Here is a 17,979-nt window from a genome sequence, read left to right on the forward strand (position 1 = left end):
GCTGACGCTCACACACACTCCTCTGCGATGCTGTCGCTCACACACACACCTCTGCGATGCTGTCGCTCACACACACACCTCTGCGATGCTGTCGCTCACACACACACCTCTGCGATGCTGTCGCTCACACACACACCTCTGCGATGCTGTCGCTCACACACACACCTCTGCGATGCTGTCGCTCACACACACTCCTCTGCGATGCTGTCGCTCACACACACTCCTCTGCGATGCTGTCGCTCACACACACACCTCTGCGATGCTGACGCTCACACACACTCCTCTGCGATGCTGTCGCTCACACACACAACTCTGCGATGCTGTCGCTCACACACACTCCTCTGCGATGCTGTCGCTCACACACACACCTCTGCGATGCTGTCGCTCACACACACTCCTCTGCGATGCTGTCGCTCACACACACTCCTCTGCGATGCTGTCGCTCACACACACACCTCTGCGATGCTGTCGCTCACACACACACCTCTGCGATGCTGACGCTCACACACACACCTCTGCGATGCTGTCGCTCACACACACTCCTCTGCGATGCTGTCGCTCACACACACTCCTCTGCGATGCTGTCGCTCACACACACACCTCTGCGATGCTGACGCTCACACACACTCCTCTGCGATGCTGTCGCTCACACACACTCCTCTGCGATGCTGTCGCTCACACACACTCCTCTGCGATGCTGTCGCTCACACACACACCTCTGCGATGCTGACGCTCACACACACTCCTCTGCGATGCTGTCGCTCACACACACACCTCTGCGATGCTGTCGCTCACACACACTCCTCTGCGATGCTGTCGCTCACACACACGCCTCTGCGATGCTGTCGCTCACACACACTCCTCTGCGATGCTGTCGCTCACACACACTCCTCTGCGATGCTGTCGCTCACACACACTCCTCTGCGATGCTGTCGCTCACACACACACCTCTGCGATGCTGTCGCTCACACACACTCCTCTGCGATGCTGTCGCTCACACACACTCCTCTGCGATGCTGACGCTCACACACACTCCTCTGCGATGCTGTCGCTCACACACACACCTCTGCGATGCTGTCGCTCACACACACTCCTCTGCGATGCTGTCGCTCACACACACTCCTCTGCGATGCTGTCGCTCACACACACTCCTCTGCGATGCTGTCGCTCACACACACAACTCTGCGATGCTGTCGCTCACACACACTCCTCTGCGATGCTGTCGCTCACACACACTCCTCTGCGATGCTGTCGCTCACACACACTCCTCTGCGATGCTGTCGCTCACACACACTCCTCTGCGATGCTGTCGCTCACACACACTCCTCTGCGATGCTGTCGCTCACACACACAACTCTGCGATGCTGTCGCTCACACACACTCCTCTGCGATGCTGTCGCTCACACACACTCCTCTGCGATGCTGTCGCTCACACACACACCTCTGCGATGCTGTCGCTCACACACACTCCTCTGCGATGCTGTCGCTCACACACACTCCTCTGCGATGCTGTCGCTCACACACACACCTCTGCGATGCTGTCGCTCACACACACACCTCTGCGATGCTGACGCTCACAAACACACCTCTGCGATGCTGTCGCTCACACACACACCTCTGCGATGCTGTCGCTCACACACACTCCTCTGCGATGCTGTCGCTCACACACACTCCTCTGCGATGCTGTCGCTCACACACACACCTCTGCGATGCTGTCGCTCACACACACACCTCTGCGATGCTGTCGCTCACACACTCCTCTGCGATGCTGTCGCTCACACACACTCCTCTGCGATGCTGTCGCTCACACACACTCCTCTGCGATGCTGTCGCTCACACACTCCTCTGCGATGCTGTCGCTCACACACACTCCTCTGCGATGCTGTCGCTCACACACACACCTCTGCGATGCTGTCGCTCACACACACTCCTCTGCGATGCTGTCGCTCACACACACTCCTCTGCGATGCTGTCGCTCACACACACACCTCTGCGATGCTGTCGCTCACACACACACCTCTGCGATGCTGTCGCTCACACACACTCCTCTGCGATGCTGTCGCTCACACACACACCTCTGCGATGCTGTCGCTCACACACACACCTCTGCGATGCTGTCGCTCACACACACACCTCTGCGATGCTGTCGCTCACACACACACCTCTGCGATGCTGTCGCTCACACACACACCTCTGCGATGCTGTCGCTCACACACACTCCTCTGCGATGCTGTCGCTCACACACACTCCTCTGCGATGCTGTCGCTCACACACACTCCTCTGCGATGCTGTCGCTCACACACACAACTCTGCGATGCTGTCGCTCACACACACTCCTCTGCGATGCTGTCGCTCACACACACTCCTCTGCGATGCTGTCGCTCACACACACTCCTCTGCGATGCTGTCGCTCACACACACTCCTCTGCGATGCTGTCGCTCACACACACACCTCTGCGATGCTGTCGCTCACACACACTCCTCTGCGATGCTGTCGCTCACACCTCTGCGATGCTGTCGCTCACACACACTCCTCTGCGATGCTGTCGCTCACACACACTCCTCTGCGATGCTGTCGCTCACACACACTCCTCTGCGATGCTGTCGCTCACACACACTCCTCTGCGATGCTGTCGCTCACACACACACCTCTGCGATGCTGTCGCTCACACACACACCTCTGCGATGCTGACGCTCACACACACACCTCTGCGATGCTGTCGCTCACACACACTCCTCTGCGATGCTGTCGCTCACACACACTCCTCTGCGATGCTGTCGCTCACACACACTCCGCTGCGATGCTGTCGCTCACACACACTCCTCTGCGATGCTGTCGCTCACACACACTCCTCTGCGATGCTGTCGCTCACACACACTCCTCTGCGATGCTGTCGCTCACACACACTCCTCTGCGATGCTGTCGCTCACACACACTCCTCTGCGATGCTGTCGCTCACACACACTCCTCTGCGATGCTGTCGCTCACACACACTCCTCTGCGATGCTGTCGCTCACACACACTCCTCTGCGATGCTGTCGCTCACACACACTCCTCTGCGATGCTGTCGCTCACACACACTCCTCTGCGATGCTGTCGCTCACACACACTCCTCTGCGATGCTGTCGCTCACACACACTCCTCTGCGATGCTGTCGCTCACACACACTCCTCTGCGATGCTGTCGCTCACACACACTCCTCTGCGATGCTGTCGCTCACACACACTCCTCTGCGATGCTGTCGCTCACACACACTCCTCTGCGATGCTGTCGCTCACACACACACCTCTGCGATGCTGTCGCTCACACACACACCTCTGCGATGCTGTCGCTCACACACACACCTCTGCGATGCTGTCGCTCACACACACACCTCTGCGATGCTGTCGCTCACACACACTCCTCTGCGATGCTGTCGCTCACACACACTCCTCTGCGATGCTGTCGCTCACACACACTCCTCTGCGATGCTGTCGCTCACACACACTCCTCTGCGATGCTGTCGCTCACACACACAACTCTGCGATGCTGTCGCTCACACACACTCCTCTGCGATGCTGTCGCTCACACACACTCCTCTGCGATGCTGTCGCTCACACACACACCTCTGCGATGCTGTCGCTCACACACACTCCTCTGCGATGCTGTCGCTCACACCTCTGCGATGCTGTCGCTCACACACACTCCTCTGCGATGCTGTCGCTCACACACACACCTCTGCGATGCTGACGCTCACACACACACCTCTGCGATGCTGTCGCTCACACACACTCCTCTGCGATGCTGTCGCTCACACACACTCCGCTGCGATGCTGTCGCTCACACACACTCCTCTGCGATGCTGTCGCTCACACACACTCCTCTGCGATGCTGTCGCTCACACACACTCCTCTGCGATGCTGTCGCTCACACACACTCCTCTGCGATGCTGTCGCTCACACACACACCTCTGCGATGCTGTCGCTCACACACACTCCTCTGCGATGCTGTCGCTCACACACACTCCTCTGCGATGCTGTCGCTCACACACACACCTCTGCGATGCTGTCGCTCACACACACACCTCTGCGATGCTGTCGCTCACACACACACCTCTGCGATGCTGTCGCTCACACACACTCCTCTGCGATGCTGTCGCTCACACACACACCTCTGCGATGCTGTCGCTCACACACACACCTCTGCGATGCTGTCGCTCACACACACACCTCTGCGATGCTGTCGCTCACACACACACCTCTGCGATGCTGTCGCTCACACACACACCTCTGCGATGCTGTCGCTCACACACACTCCTCTGCGATGCTGTCGCTCACACACACTCCTCTGCGATGCTGTCGCTCACACACACACCTCTGCGATGCTGTCGCTCACACACACACCTCTGCGATGCTGTCGCTCACACACACACCTCTGCGATGCTGTCGCTCACACACACTCCTCTGCGATGCTGTCGCTCACACACACTCCTCTGCGATGCTGTCGCTCACACACACACCTCTGCGATGCTGTCGCTCACACACACACCTCTGCGATGCTGTCGCTCACACACACACCTCTGCGATGCTGTCGCTCACACACACTCCTCTGCGATGCTGTCGCTCACACACACTCCTCTGCGATGCTGTCGCTCACACACACTCCTCTGCGATGCTGTCGCTCACACACACTCCTCTGCGATGCTGTCGCTCACACACACTCCTCTGCGATGCTGTCGCTCACACACACTCCTCTGCGATGCTGTCGCTCACACACACTCCTCTGCGATGCTGTCGCTCACACACACTCCTCTGCGATGCTGTCGCTCACACACACTCCTCTGCGATGCTGTCGCTCACACACACTCCTCTGCGATGCTGTCGCTCACACACACTCCTCTGCGATGCTGTCGCTCACACACACACCTCTGCGATGCTGTCGCTCACACACACACCTCTGCGATGCTGTCGCTCACACACACTCCTCTGCGATGCTGTCGCTCACACACACTCCGCTGCGATGCTGTCACTCACACACACAACTCTAAGATGCTGTCACTCACACACACAACTCTAAGATGCTGTCGCTCACACACACAACTCTGCGATGCTGTCGCTCACACACACTCCTCTGCGATGCTGTCGCTCACACACACAACTCTAAGATGCTGTCGCTCACACACACAACTCTAAGATGCTGTCGCTCACACACACAACTCTGCGATGCTGTCGCTCACACACACTCCTCTGCGATGCTGTCGCTCACACACACAACTCTAAGATGCTGTCGCTCACACACACTCCTCTGCGATGCTGTCGCTCACACACACTCCTCTGCGATGCTGTCGCTCACACACACTCCTCTGCGATGCTGTCGCTCACACACACTCCTCTGCGATGCTGTCGCTCACACACACTCCTCTGCGATGCTGACGCTCACACACACTCCTCTGCGATGCTGTCGCTCACACACACTCCTCTGCGATGCTGTCGCTCACACACACACCTCTGCGATGCTGTCGCTCACACACACTCCTCTGCGATGCTGTCGCTCACACACACTCCTCTGCGATGCTGTCGCTCACACACACTCCTCTGCGATGCTGTCGCTCACACACACTCCTCTGCGATGCTGTCGCTCACACACACTCCTCTGCGATGCTGTCGCTCACACACACTCCTCTGCGATGCTGTCGCTCACACACACTCCTCTGTGATGCTGTCGCTCACACACACTCCTCTGCGATGCTGTCGCTCACACACACTCCTCTGCGATGCTGTCGCTCACACACACTCCTCTGCGATGCTGACGCTCACACACACTCCTCTGCGATGCTGTCGCTCACACACACTCCTCTGCGATGCTGTCGCTCACACACACTCCTCTGCGATGCTGTCGCTCACACACACTCCTCTGCGATGCTGTCACTCACACACACAACTCTAAGATGCTGTCACTCACACACACAACTCTGCGATGCTGTCGCTCACACACACTCCTCTGCGATGCTGTCGCTCACACACACAACTCTAAGATGCTGTCGCTCACACACACAACTCTGCGATGCTGTCGCTCACACACACTCCTCTGCGATGCTGTCGCTCACACACACAACTCTAAGATGCTGTCGCTCACACACACTCCTCTGCGATGCTGTCACTCACACACACAACTCTAAGATGCTGTCGCTCACACACACTCCTCTGCGATGCTGTCACTCACACACACAACTCTAAGATGCTGTCACTCACACACACACCTCTGCGATGCTGTTTGCGAGTGTTCGTTGTAACGATGGTTTCGGGACACACCGACTCGTTGAACTGCTGATAACGACGTAACTTGCGACCATAGTTGGCTAACGATGCTTTCGGGAAACACACCCCTGTTTACTTCCTGTCTCTATGAAGCCCCTCCTTCTGAAAAGCACACTGTGCTCTGATTGGTCGGCTGGAGCAGTGTGTAGTGATTGGTCGAGCGCTTCGAGTGTGTTTGGGAAAGTCCCGCCCCTTTCCATAACCGCCAGTTTAACACACTACTAACTAACTCAACCAGGCCCCGCCCCTTTATTCTGCGTATGGATTATTATAATGAGGAATATTGTGATGTGTTCGTTCCCGGAAGAAACTCAAGACTACAATGGAGGCGTTTCAGGAGTTCAGAAACACTGACACTCATATAGAGAAGAACTGGAGCTTCTCATGATCACACACTAAACACAGATGAGCTAGAGCATAGCTGGACCCCTTCAATGGTTTATTAATAGGCTTATGACAGGAGTATAGTGAGAAGATTGTGATTGTTTACCAGCGTGTTTCCCTTCCTCACGTCCTCCAGCCGCTCCAGAACTTGAGTCAGACTCGGGTCATCGGAGTCCACAAACCATATCGGGGACGTCGAGGGGTAGGACTCCTGCAAGACACACCACCACACATTACCCAGAGTGCACTCTGATCCTGTCAATCTGAAGAGCAGAACCAGTGGAAGCGTGGGATCTCTCGTGATCGGGTCAATGCCTGATGTAGTGCTGGGGTTATTTACATGACTTAACTTATGTAAAAGAGTTCTGGACATTCAAGCTTAGAAGAAACGGTTCTGTAGAAGTCCGACTCATTTTAAAGAACACTTTATGCTAAAAAGGCTCTATATAAGGGGAAATGGCTGCATAATACTTATTTTTAATGGGTTATTTCAAGTGATAGAGTATGTTTACGAGCGCTTTAATTCATAATTGAATTGGAATTAAAATAGAATTAAAACTAGCTAAACCCATAACATGATGTCCCGCTGGATCCCCGGTCCTCTGCATCATAAACCCTGATATATAAAAGCCTAGGACTTTGTTATTACCCAGTTATTACTATAATTGTCAAGTATGTGCGAAACAGGACTGTAAAATAAGCGCTACTCAATAAGGTTTCATTAGTTAACATGAACTAACAATGAAGAATACTTCCACAGCATTTATTCATCTCAGTCTAAACATTTACTAATACATTTCTAAGCTCAAAAGTTGTAAATGTTAACATTAGCATTAGCACTGCGAAACAACATGAACAGTTTTATTAACTAACAGTAATAAATGCTATAAAAAATATACTGCTCATTGTTAGTTCATGTTAGTTTATGTTCACAAAGAGGACCTTATTGTTATACTTTTATGCAAACACTTTTTGGCTGACAATATCCATTAGTAATTCATGCACTTTGAAATAAAAGTAAATATATGAGCCTCAGTTTCAAGGCTCGTCTTCATTTGTACATTAACGGATCTCGTTTATAGTCGACACTTATGTGTCCCATATATTATTTCCAGTGGCTCTACACATAATAAAAAAAACACACACAAACAAACACTTTGCATCTTTAAGCATTGTATAATGTTTGTTATTAAAGTGTGTTGCTATGAAGAAACTACATTTTGTTTAAAACACGCAAGTCAAGAGAAATAGAAATAATAAATAGTACTATAGTGAGTAAAAGTTATAAATAATGTTAATTAAAACTTATTTGTTAATTAAACACTTAATATTCTCCAAATAATATTTTACGCATTTATAATATCCATTTTTCACCAGATAAATACAAATAAAAGTATTAAAATAAATAAAAAAGATTTAGTAAAGGGTTCAAATACTACTATAATAAGTAGAAAAAATGTCAAATAAAAATATTTTACATAAAAAAATGTTATATTATTATTTTTATAAAATAAATATATAAATAAAATAAATAAAAGATATATTAAATAAGTACTATAATGAGTAGAAAACCTTACATTATTATTTTAAGAAAAACTAATTATTTTCCAAATAATATTTTAAACATTAAATATATTCATTTTCACAGTATTAAACATAAAAGATGAAATATTAAAACAAATAAAAAAATATTTAAATAAGTACTATGAGTAGAAAAATGTTACATTATTTTTAATAGAGATTAGAGACCAAATACTTTCCAAATATTATTTTATGCATTTCTAATATTTGTTTTCAGTATAAATAATAAAACACAAAGATAATGTTAAAATAAATTACAAATATTTAAATAAGTACTATAATGATTAGAAAAAAAATTACATAATTATTTTAAGATACAGTATAAATAATAAAATAAAAATATTAAAATAAATAAAAAAGACAGTACTATAATTAGTAAATGCGTTTCATTATTGTTAACCTATTATTATTATTATTATTATAATAACAGACACCAAATATTTTTCCAAATAATATTTTATGCATTTTTAATTTTCTTTTTCAGTATAAAAAAAATAAAATAAGTACTGAGTACAAAAAATTTTCACATTATTGTTTTTAATAGACCAAATATTTTCCAAATAATATTTTACGCATTTAATATATTCGTTTTCACAGTATAAATAGTACAATAAAAATATTAAAATAAATAAAAAAGACATAAATTACATCTAACAGTACAGTACTAAAATAAGTAGAAAATATGTTTCATTATTATTTTTTTAACAGAGACCAAATATTTTTCCAAATAATAGGCTATTGTATGCATTTCTAATTTTCGTTTTCAGTATAAATAATAAAAAATATTTAAATAAGTACTATAATGAGTTAAAAAGTTACATTATTATTTTAATAGACCAAATATTTTCCAAATACCGTAATATTTTACGCATTTAATATATTCGTTTTCACAGTATTTATAAAGTAAAAATAATTTTTAAAAATAAAAAAATATTTAAATAACATCTAACAGTTCACTACTATAATGAGTATGATTTATTTTTTTACATCATTATTTTCAGAGACCAAATATTTACCAAATAATATTTGACACATGCATAGTGTCAGTTTTCACAGAATAAACTGGGTCGTTCACCATGAAAATAAATAGCTGCCTTTTAAGTGTTATGATATTTGATCATGATCATATGAGTGGATTGATGACGTCAGAGTCGCCACAGAAAATGGCATCCGGAAATTAAGAAAACCCATGAAACGAGACACCAGAACTGGGTCAGTAAAGGTCTCAGAAGAGCGCACTTCACAATAATGACTCCTGATTGATTAACTTTAGGACAATAAAGATGAGGTGAAGCTAGTATGAACACACGGAGCTGAACACTGATGTTTACCGACGCGAACGCGCTTGAGTTCGGTTATTATCGAAGCCGCGGGTTCGACGGCGCGCGCCCGAACCCACCGTGTGTTGTGATGACGAGTGTGTGTGTTCGGTGTCGGTCTTACCGTGATGTTGCAGTGGATGATGAGCAGCTTCTCTCCGGTCACGTTGAACTGGCAGCTCAACTCGTCCGGCTTCCAGTCCAGAATCCTGAAGCGCTCGTGATTCGGGTCGAAAATGGACTCCAGAAACTTCAGCTCGGCCTTCAGTCCCGAAACCGACATGTTCCTCTACTCATCTCCGGGCATCAGGAGCCGAGAAACCGAGAGAGAGACGGACAAAAGAAGAAGAAGAGACGCGCAGCTGCGATCACTCCGCCGTGTTTTTGAGGATGTCAGTGCAGAAATAAAGCTGTTCAATCACCGAACGCGCTCTGAATAAGTTCCTCAGGTCTTTCCTAGTACAATCCGTCGATTTAAAACGCAGATCTGGAGCTCAAAGTGTCATAAATGTGTGTGTGAACGCAGGATCTTGTGTGTGTACGACTGAGCGGAAGCTGTTTCTTCTCCTCTGGGGTTTAAAGATGGAGGCGCGCGTGGAGGACCCGCAGTCCCAGCATGCACCGCGAGCGAGCGAACGCACAGGATACAAATGAGAACCTGAAACTGTTTGTTTTGGGTTTACTGTCTGGACATTAAAAATACACAACAACAAAAAAATACAAAAGCACAACATTTGTAAAATGACTTTTAGTGGCATTTGTTGAGTTTGTTAGCTCTACTACTACGTTCATAAGCAGAAAATACTACTCAGCATTGCTGTCGACTTATGAATTTACACATGGTTTGTCTTAAAGCGTATTAAAAACACCACATAGACACATAAACAACATTAAAAGCTTCATTTTCACCACAGGGGGACTTTAAAAATAATACAAATGTCTCTCTTCTCTCTCTGCCCACCCTCTCATTTGGTTCTCAGAAAACCGAATAGGAACCATGGGAACGTTAGCGGAACGTGTTTGTTGTATAGAAAGAAAAAAACAATTTCATAGGAAATTTTGTTCCAAGTTCATTAACACAGTGAGGTTTGATAGTCATATAATAACTTCTAATTAGGCCTATATAATCATTTTCTTTTATCAAGAATATTTGGCATTGCTAAATGGGTCATTCCTGGGATTTGGGAATATTTCAGTCCTCCGGACTTTTATTTTGTTTGTTTGTTTTGAAGTGGTGGTTCACCAAAATGAAATAATACTGGTATGTCTATGTCTATTATAATAAATAATAATTATTGCTTTTAATTTATTTATTTTTATCATCAAATAATGTGTTAGGCCTACTAAGCATTTTGTGGCACTTCTTTCAATTTCTACTGAGAAAATATTTAACAAAATGTGCACAGTGTCTATAATTTGTGGCAGTATTGTAAGTATTTATTTGTGTTACTTGTGAAAAATATTTTTTCTTAAAAAATGCAATAAAGTTACGTCCCCCAGTCTGAACTCAACCTGTCGTCATAATGTAGGCTCCGCCCAAACGTGACGTAATTGCCAGATTATTAGCTACTGGTTTCGCATACTAGTTTGCTGAGGAAGATCCATATGGAACTGGAGTAAAATGAGTGCATTACCAAAACACACGAACCGTTACCGAACTGTACATGGAGGATTAGAAAGGGGTTTCTTCTGTGATTCAGAGGCAGCGAGTGAATGAAGAGCTCATCTGTGTGTGTGTGTGTGTGTGTGTGTGTGTGTGTGTGTGTGTGTGTGTGTGTGTGTGTGTGTGTGTGTGTGTGTGTGTGTGTTTGTAAGAGCCGTGGTGTGAGGGCAGATGACAGGTGTGTGGTGTGTGTGTGTTTATTTCATGGCCCTCATGTAATGTCTACAATGTTCCACTAGCTGGTGCTAGACATCCACCATCTCCAGCTTCATCTGCAGAAACACTCAGCAGGGCACTTTAAATATTAAACTATAATATATTACATATACAGTCTGTATAAGTTAATGGAAAACACTGGTGCTGTGACTGACTGTAGATCAGAGATCAGGCTCGTGTTTGCGGGATATAGAGAATTCTGTTCCGTGTTCCTTAACCATAATCATACCACACTTTCTGGTTATGATAATGTAGCTTAATATGCAGCATTTTATCACTTATATTTGGCATCAATGTTTAAGTGTGTGTGTGTGTGTGTGTGTGTGTGTGTGTGTGTGTGTGTCAGGCACGGCGTTATGGGTGGGCCTGACGGGCCTAGGCCCACCCACTTTTCAACAGGCCCACCCAAAACTTTTCTTCAAAAATGTTTTGTCAATAATTATTAAAAAAATCGCCAATAAGCACATAATTTGTGCTAAAATAGTCTAAATGTTTAGTTTTAAAAACAATTTTAAAAAGCTGGTTATGTCTATTTTGATGTTTCTGCACAAGTTCAGCAGACAGTGTTCGGGTTTGTTCCGATCAGAGCATGTGAGCAGAGAGCGCATTTCTGAATATTCCGCTCTGCTCACTCATTCCGCAGGGTCGCGCGCTCAACCCAGAATGGCCTCCTGGCTCGAACTTCCAAGATATGTGGAATAAGGCCTCCGACTATTTTTTTCCCCTAGTTGTTCATTTAAGCCATTAGTGGGCAAATCGCCCCTTTATATTAATTTAATTAGGCTACTTAAATAGGACAGGCTATAGGCTATACTAGCCTATACTATGGAAGCTTGTTTCCGCCATAGAATAAAACATTTTAAAAGATAATTGCGACTTTTTATCTCACAATTGCGAGTTTACATCTCACAATTCTGACTTTATTACTCAGAATTACGTGAAATAAAGCCGCGATTGCGTGTTATAAAGTCAGAATTGCGTGAAATAAAGTCGCAATTGCTTTTTTCTTTTTCTTTTTCTTTTTTTTTTACCCGAGAATAGTTTATATCTCACAATTCAATTCTGACTTTGTAACACGCAATTGCGACTTTATATCATGCAATTCTGCCTTTATATCTCTCAATTGCGTATTATAAAGTCAGAATGGCGAGATATAAACATGCAATTCTGTGAAAAAAAGTCAGAATTTCAAGCTATATTTCTCGCACTTTATATCAAGCAATTTTGACTTAATAACATACAGTTGCGACTTTAGGCCTATATCACGCAATTCTGACTTTATAGCTAACCTGCAATTGCCACTTTATCATGTAGCCTAATTCTGAGATAAAAAGTCAGAATTGTGAGATTAAAAAATCGCAATTACATTTTTTATTTTTTACTCTGTGGCGGAAACATGCTCCAGTTGTCGTGCAATGCAAGTGATCGTGCCGGCGCCTTATTACATTGTCTGCTATATATTGCTTCTTATTTATTATTGGTTGATAAAACTTTGATCAAAATTAAGATACAATTTATACGAAACGAAAATCTTTTTTAAAAAATGTCTTTCTACAAAACAAAACTCAAGTGGTCAAAATAATGTTTACCCATGCACTCCATGTCTCCAGAAATATTGCAGCGTCAGCGCTTATCATTAGCTTGTGAAAGTGTGAAAATAATTTCCAGTAAAGGACAATGTTGCAACAGTCGTTGTTTAGGTACCTTAAACGCGCACGTACAGTCTCTGAGTCATCGCTGCAACCAGGAGATGAAGGAAAGCTGAGATCCACATCACCTAGCACATCTTCGTCTCTGCCACCCGCTACGACTATCGCTGCTAGCGCGACCAGCGCCGTTGCTAGGAGGGCGCCAGCGCCTCTGCCTATACCATGAGTCCTAATAAATGCAATTCCAACTATTTCTGAAGTGCTTCTTTTATAAAGAACACCGCTTTTTCTTCTATCGGGAAACGCAGCCCAGGTGTGATGCGTAATGGAGATTCCAAAGCACTCTTCTTTGGTCAGGACCAAGGAGAGCGATCGCGGATAGGTCCGTCTTGACTCCATATGCACCGAAACTTTGTAACAATGCAACAAAATATTTAAAGAGCACCAAGCTATTAAAATCTAGCCTACGTACAGATATATTAGTCAGTAATTTTTATTAGGTTAAACAGTGATTGGATAACGTTTTTAATTTAAGGCCCACCCACAATTGGTCTGGCCCATCCAAACCTGGAATCCTGGCGCCGTGCCTGGTGTGTGTGTGTGTGTGTGTGTGTGTGTGTGTGTGTGTGTGTGTGTGTGTGTGTCTGACAGCTTTCTGACAAACACTGCCTCATTATTAATAAGACACGATCTAATAAAGAATAGTGACGTGGACACTGATGAGATGCAGATAATGATGTCATATAAGTGTGTGTGTCATAGTATAATATTTTAATTAAAATTGTTTTTTTGTTTGATAGTATGCTTTAATTATTTTGATATAACTTTATCTAACATCATAAAAACAGGAATTATAAGTATAAAACTAATCAATTAAAAAAGCTAATAATTGTTGACAGAAATAAATATATTTATTGGAAATTTTGTTCCATTGCCCTAGAGGGTTGATAATATAATATAATATAATATAATATAATATAATATAATATAATATAATATAATAATTCCGAATTTTGTCAAGAATCTTTTGCACCAATATTCAATTAAAGTCCCTGTAAAGGCAATTTCAAAAAAAAATTCTAAACACATTATAAATGTTAGAAATGTATTGCTAAAACATATTACAAAGACTGTGAACTGTGAATTACTGAATTGTGGAGTTAGACCGTTAAACAGTTTTTCACCATTGCTATTTTCCGGATTTTCTGGGCGGGGCTAAAACAGGGCTCGATGACGCACTGGAGCCCCTGAGCTCCTGGACACGCCCCTACTTGATGACGCACTGAGGCCACTGAGGCTGGCCGCTCCCCTAACAATATAGAGCACATTCACTTCATATCAGTTTGGCGTGCTAGCTAGCTATGCCATCGTCACGGAAATGCGTACTACCTGAATGCGATCACCGGATCACGTACAAAACAGATCGGTGTCCTTTTTTAAATTTCCGAAAAACGATTACATCAAGAAGTGGATTCATTTTGTGAAGAGCCAACCTTGATGGAGAGCTGAGGAAGGATCACCGCCAACACCCGCCTCTGTAAGTGATCATTTTACACTGGATAGTTTTATAAACTTTCGTCAGAGACAACTGGGATTCACTGATAATCCGCTGTTACTGGTGAATGGGGCCGAACCGACTCCCGTCTCGGCCATCATCCTCCCGTCGCGCCGACAACTGGTGCCATCATCGGCAGTGCGTGCCCACCGTGCGAGCATCCATTCCGGCTGTAGAGTTCAGTCTATGATTCAGTGTGGCGAGTCGGCAGCTTTCCCGTGAGTGGGCGTGGTTTCAGCGCAGCCAGCGGACACGCCCCCAGCGTTTGAGAGCAGAGAATACTGCTCATTTTTTCAAGATTTTGATAGCTTATTTTATGTACTTGCTGGCGTTTTTTATCATTCAAATTTGGCTGGGTGACTAATAACACATTTTTCTGTGGTGTGACAAACTCAAAACACATACTTATTTTTGACTTTACAGGGACTTAAAGTATATTTCCCGCTCTTCTGTACTGTACATCGTTCAGCCAGTAGATGGCGACCAGTGACCGTCGTTATGAGTGTGTCATGACTCATTCACTGACACCGAACCGAGTCGCTCAGTAACGAGCCCGTGTTGCTCGTGTCTTCGGCTCTGTCCCAACACACACTTCATGTGCACTTGCGGTGTAGTGGACTTACAGTGGTTTCCACGAGTTCACATGTCGAATGTCCGACTTTGAGTGGCATTACAGACCATATTTCCAGGAACGAGGTGGAAAATCCCAGTTCCGAGCTGTGGCTGCATCCGGGACACGGCCTTCGTTGGCGGAGCAAACAGACAAAGTAAAAGGCAACATTGTGTCAGAAATGTAAGTTACCAAACCTTCACTTCTTCTAAACAGTTGTTAAAGCAATGATGAAGTAATGATGAATAATGAATTTGAAAATAAGTTGCTGAATGAACTCGCAGCTGTACTTATATGACATCATTATCATTTTCCCTAACCCTTCAGTTTGCAAATGCCGGGAATATTCTCCACAACAGAGCGAATTGCATCCCGTGACTCCATATCCGCGGTCGTTTTCGATTTCCCTAACCTAAAATACAATCTTAAACTCGGCGCTTAGCGTCTACGTCACGGCTCTCAGCCCGCCCTCTGTTCGTTGATTGGCCGGCTGTTTTCACGCCGGAGGAAAACTGAGAGACATGTCGATGTCGCAGGGCGTTTTCACACCAAGGTCTGAATCAAAGTTCACGTTTTGATACATTTTATACTTTCAGAAAGTTTTGGTTTGGTTTCACACTGCAAGTATGCGAGCGCATGAGAACTTTACGTGACACACGTGCGTCCTGTCGTCATCATCTATGTGGGCTGCATCTTGACATTGATTGGTTTGTAAATGGACGTGCGTCTGACGTAAGCGTGTTGTCAACTCAGCGGGTAACTGTGACAACATGAATGAACAGACGCATATCGTTGCAACTATATTGTTATTTTTATGGCATAATTACCTGCAGCACCAACTATACACAAGGCTAGTTCAAATTCGCCAAATGAACGTCCTCGTCGTGCGAACATTTCATCGAGTTGACTTCTTATTATGTCAACAGACCATACTTCAATTAAAAACCTCGTCTCCTCCTCTCCCCATGTGTTACACGGCTCATTTTTCCTGTCACCTTCTGTTTTCCAGCTATGCGGGAACCACCGGAGCGTCCTGTAAAAGCTCTGAAAGTCCGAACCATACAGAAATGCTTTCACACGAACCAAACCTTTGTTCAGTTTGATCCGGACCGAGACTACCTCTTTTCGCTGGACCAAATTTCATCTGTTTGGTGCGGACCGTGGTCCAGGGAGGTTTCACACCTGTGATTTTGATTCGGACCAAACAAGGTAGGTGTGAAAGGGCCCTCAGACTGAGAACAGAAGCGAACTGAAATTGAGCGGAAGTACGAAGTCTGACGGCTAGTATTGCGACATCAGAAACGAAGAAAAACAAAATAATGACTATTGTAACGCTTGGCGTAAAGCAAGTTTTCTTATGTCTCATTAGAACTACAGAAACGCCACCCGATCTGGCAATCTTACACAGCGTGGTTATAGCAGATACAGGACCGCAAAGCGACTCCGAAAGTGCCTTTCTATGGAAGCTTGTTTCCGCCACAGAATAAAAAATAAAAAAGGTAATTGCGACTTTTTATCTCACAACTCTGACTTTTTTTCTCACAATTGCGAGTTTACATCTCGCAATTCTGACTTTATTTCTCAGAATTGCGAGATATAAAGTCAGAATTGCGAGATATAAAGTCAGAATTGCGAGATATAAAGTCAGAATTGATTGATATAAAGTCAGAATTGATTGATATAAAGTCGCAATTGCGTGTTATAAAGTCAGAATTGCGAGATATAAAGTCAGAATTGCGAGATATAAAGTCAGAATTGCGAGATATAAAGTCAGAATTGCGAGATATAAAGTCAGAATTGTGTGATATAAAGTCAGAATTGCGAGATATAAAGTCAGAATTGCTTGTTGTAAAGTCAGAATTGCGAGATATAAAGTCAGAATTGCGAGATATAAAGTCAGAATTGCGAGATATAAAGTCAGAATTGCGAGATATAAAGTCAGAATTGCTTGTTGTAAAGTCAGAATTGCGAGATATAAAGTCAGAATTGCGAGATATAAAGTCAGAATTGCGTGATATAAAGTCGCAATTGCGTGTTATAAAGTCAGAATTGCGAGATATAAAGTCAGAATTGCGTGATATAAAGTCAGAATTGATTGATATAAAGTCAGAATTGCGAGATATAAAGTCAGAATTGCGTGATATAGTCAGAATTGCGAGATATAAAGTCAGAATTGCGTGTTATAAAGTCAGAATTGCGAGATATAAAGTCAGAATTATGTGATATAAAGTCGCAATTGCGTGTTATAAAGTCATAATTGCGAGATATAAAGTCAGAATTGCGAGATATAAAGTCAGAATTGATTGATATAAAGTCAGAATTGATTGATATAAAGTCGCAATTGCGTGTTATAAAGTCAGAATTGCGAGATATAAAGTCAGAATTGCGAGATATAAAGTCAGAATTGCGAGATATAAAGTCAGAATTGATTGATATAAAGTCAGAATTGATTGATATAAAGTCGCAATTGCGTGTTATAAAGTCAGAATTGCGAGATATAAAGTCAGAATTGCGAGATATAAAGTCAGAATTGCGAGATATAAAGTCAGAATTGCTTGTTGTAAAGTCATAATTGCGAGATATAAAGTCAGAATTGCGAGATATAAAGTCAGAATTGCGTGATATAAAGTCGCAATTGCGTGTTATAAAGTCAGAATTGCGAGATATAAAGTCAGAATTGCGTGATATAAAGTCAGAATTGATTG

General features: G+C 44.4%; 1 protein-coding gene across 4 annotated transcripts in view; it reads right to left on the bottom strand.

The window, feature by feature from the left end:
• LOC130078482 (ubiquitin-conjugating enzyme E2 Q2-like) overlaps positions 1–10,194 on the bottom strand; it is a 29,742-nt gene extending 19,548 nt beyond the window's left edge. For 2 of the 4 annotated variants that reach the window (XM_056243995.1, XM_056243993.1), the window contains exons 1-2: positions 9,706–10,194; positions 6,788–6,892 (exon numbers count right to left, since the gene is read on the bottom strand). In XM_056243995.1, coding sequence (XP_056099970.1) covers positions 6,788–6,892; positions 9,706–9,864 — 264 coding nt within the window. In that variant the 5' untranslated portion in view covers positions 9,865–10,194. The remainder of the gene's footprint in view (positions 1–6,787; positions 6,893–9,705) is intronic. The other 2 variants (XM_056243996.1, XM_056243994.1) reach the window with 1 other exon arrangement.
• Positions 10,195–17,979: the final 7,785 nt, after the last annotated feature.

The sequence above is a fragment of the Rhinichthys klamathensis genome, unplaced genomic scaffold (assembly GCF_029890125.1).
Source record: "Rhinichthys klamathensis goyatoka isolate OS25496 unplaced genomic scaffold, OSU_Roscu_1.1 h1tg000886l_1, whole genome shotgun sequence".
Taxonomy (NCBI): domain Eukaryota; kingdom Metazoa; phylum Chordata; class Actinopteri; order Cypriniformes; family Leuciscidae; genus Rhinichthys; species Rhinichthys klamathensis.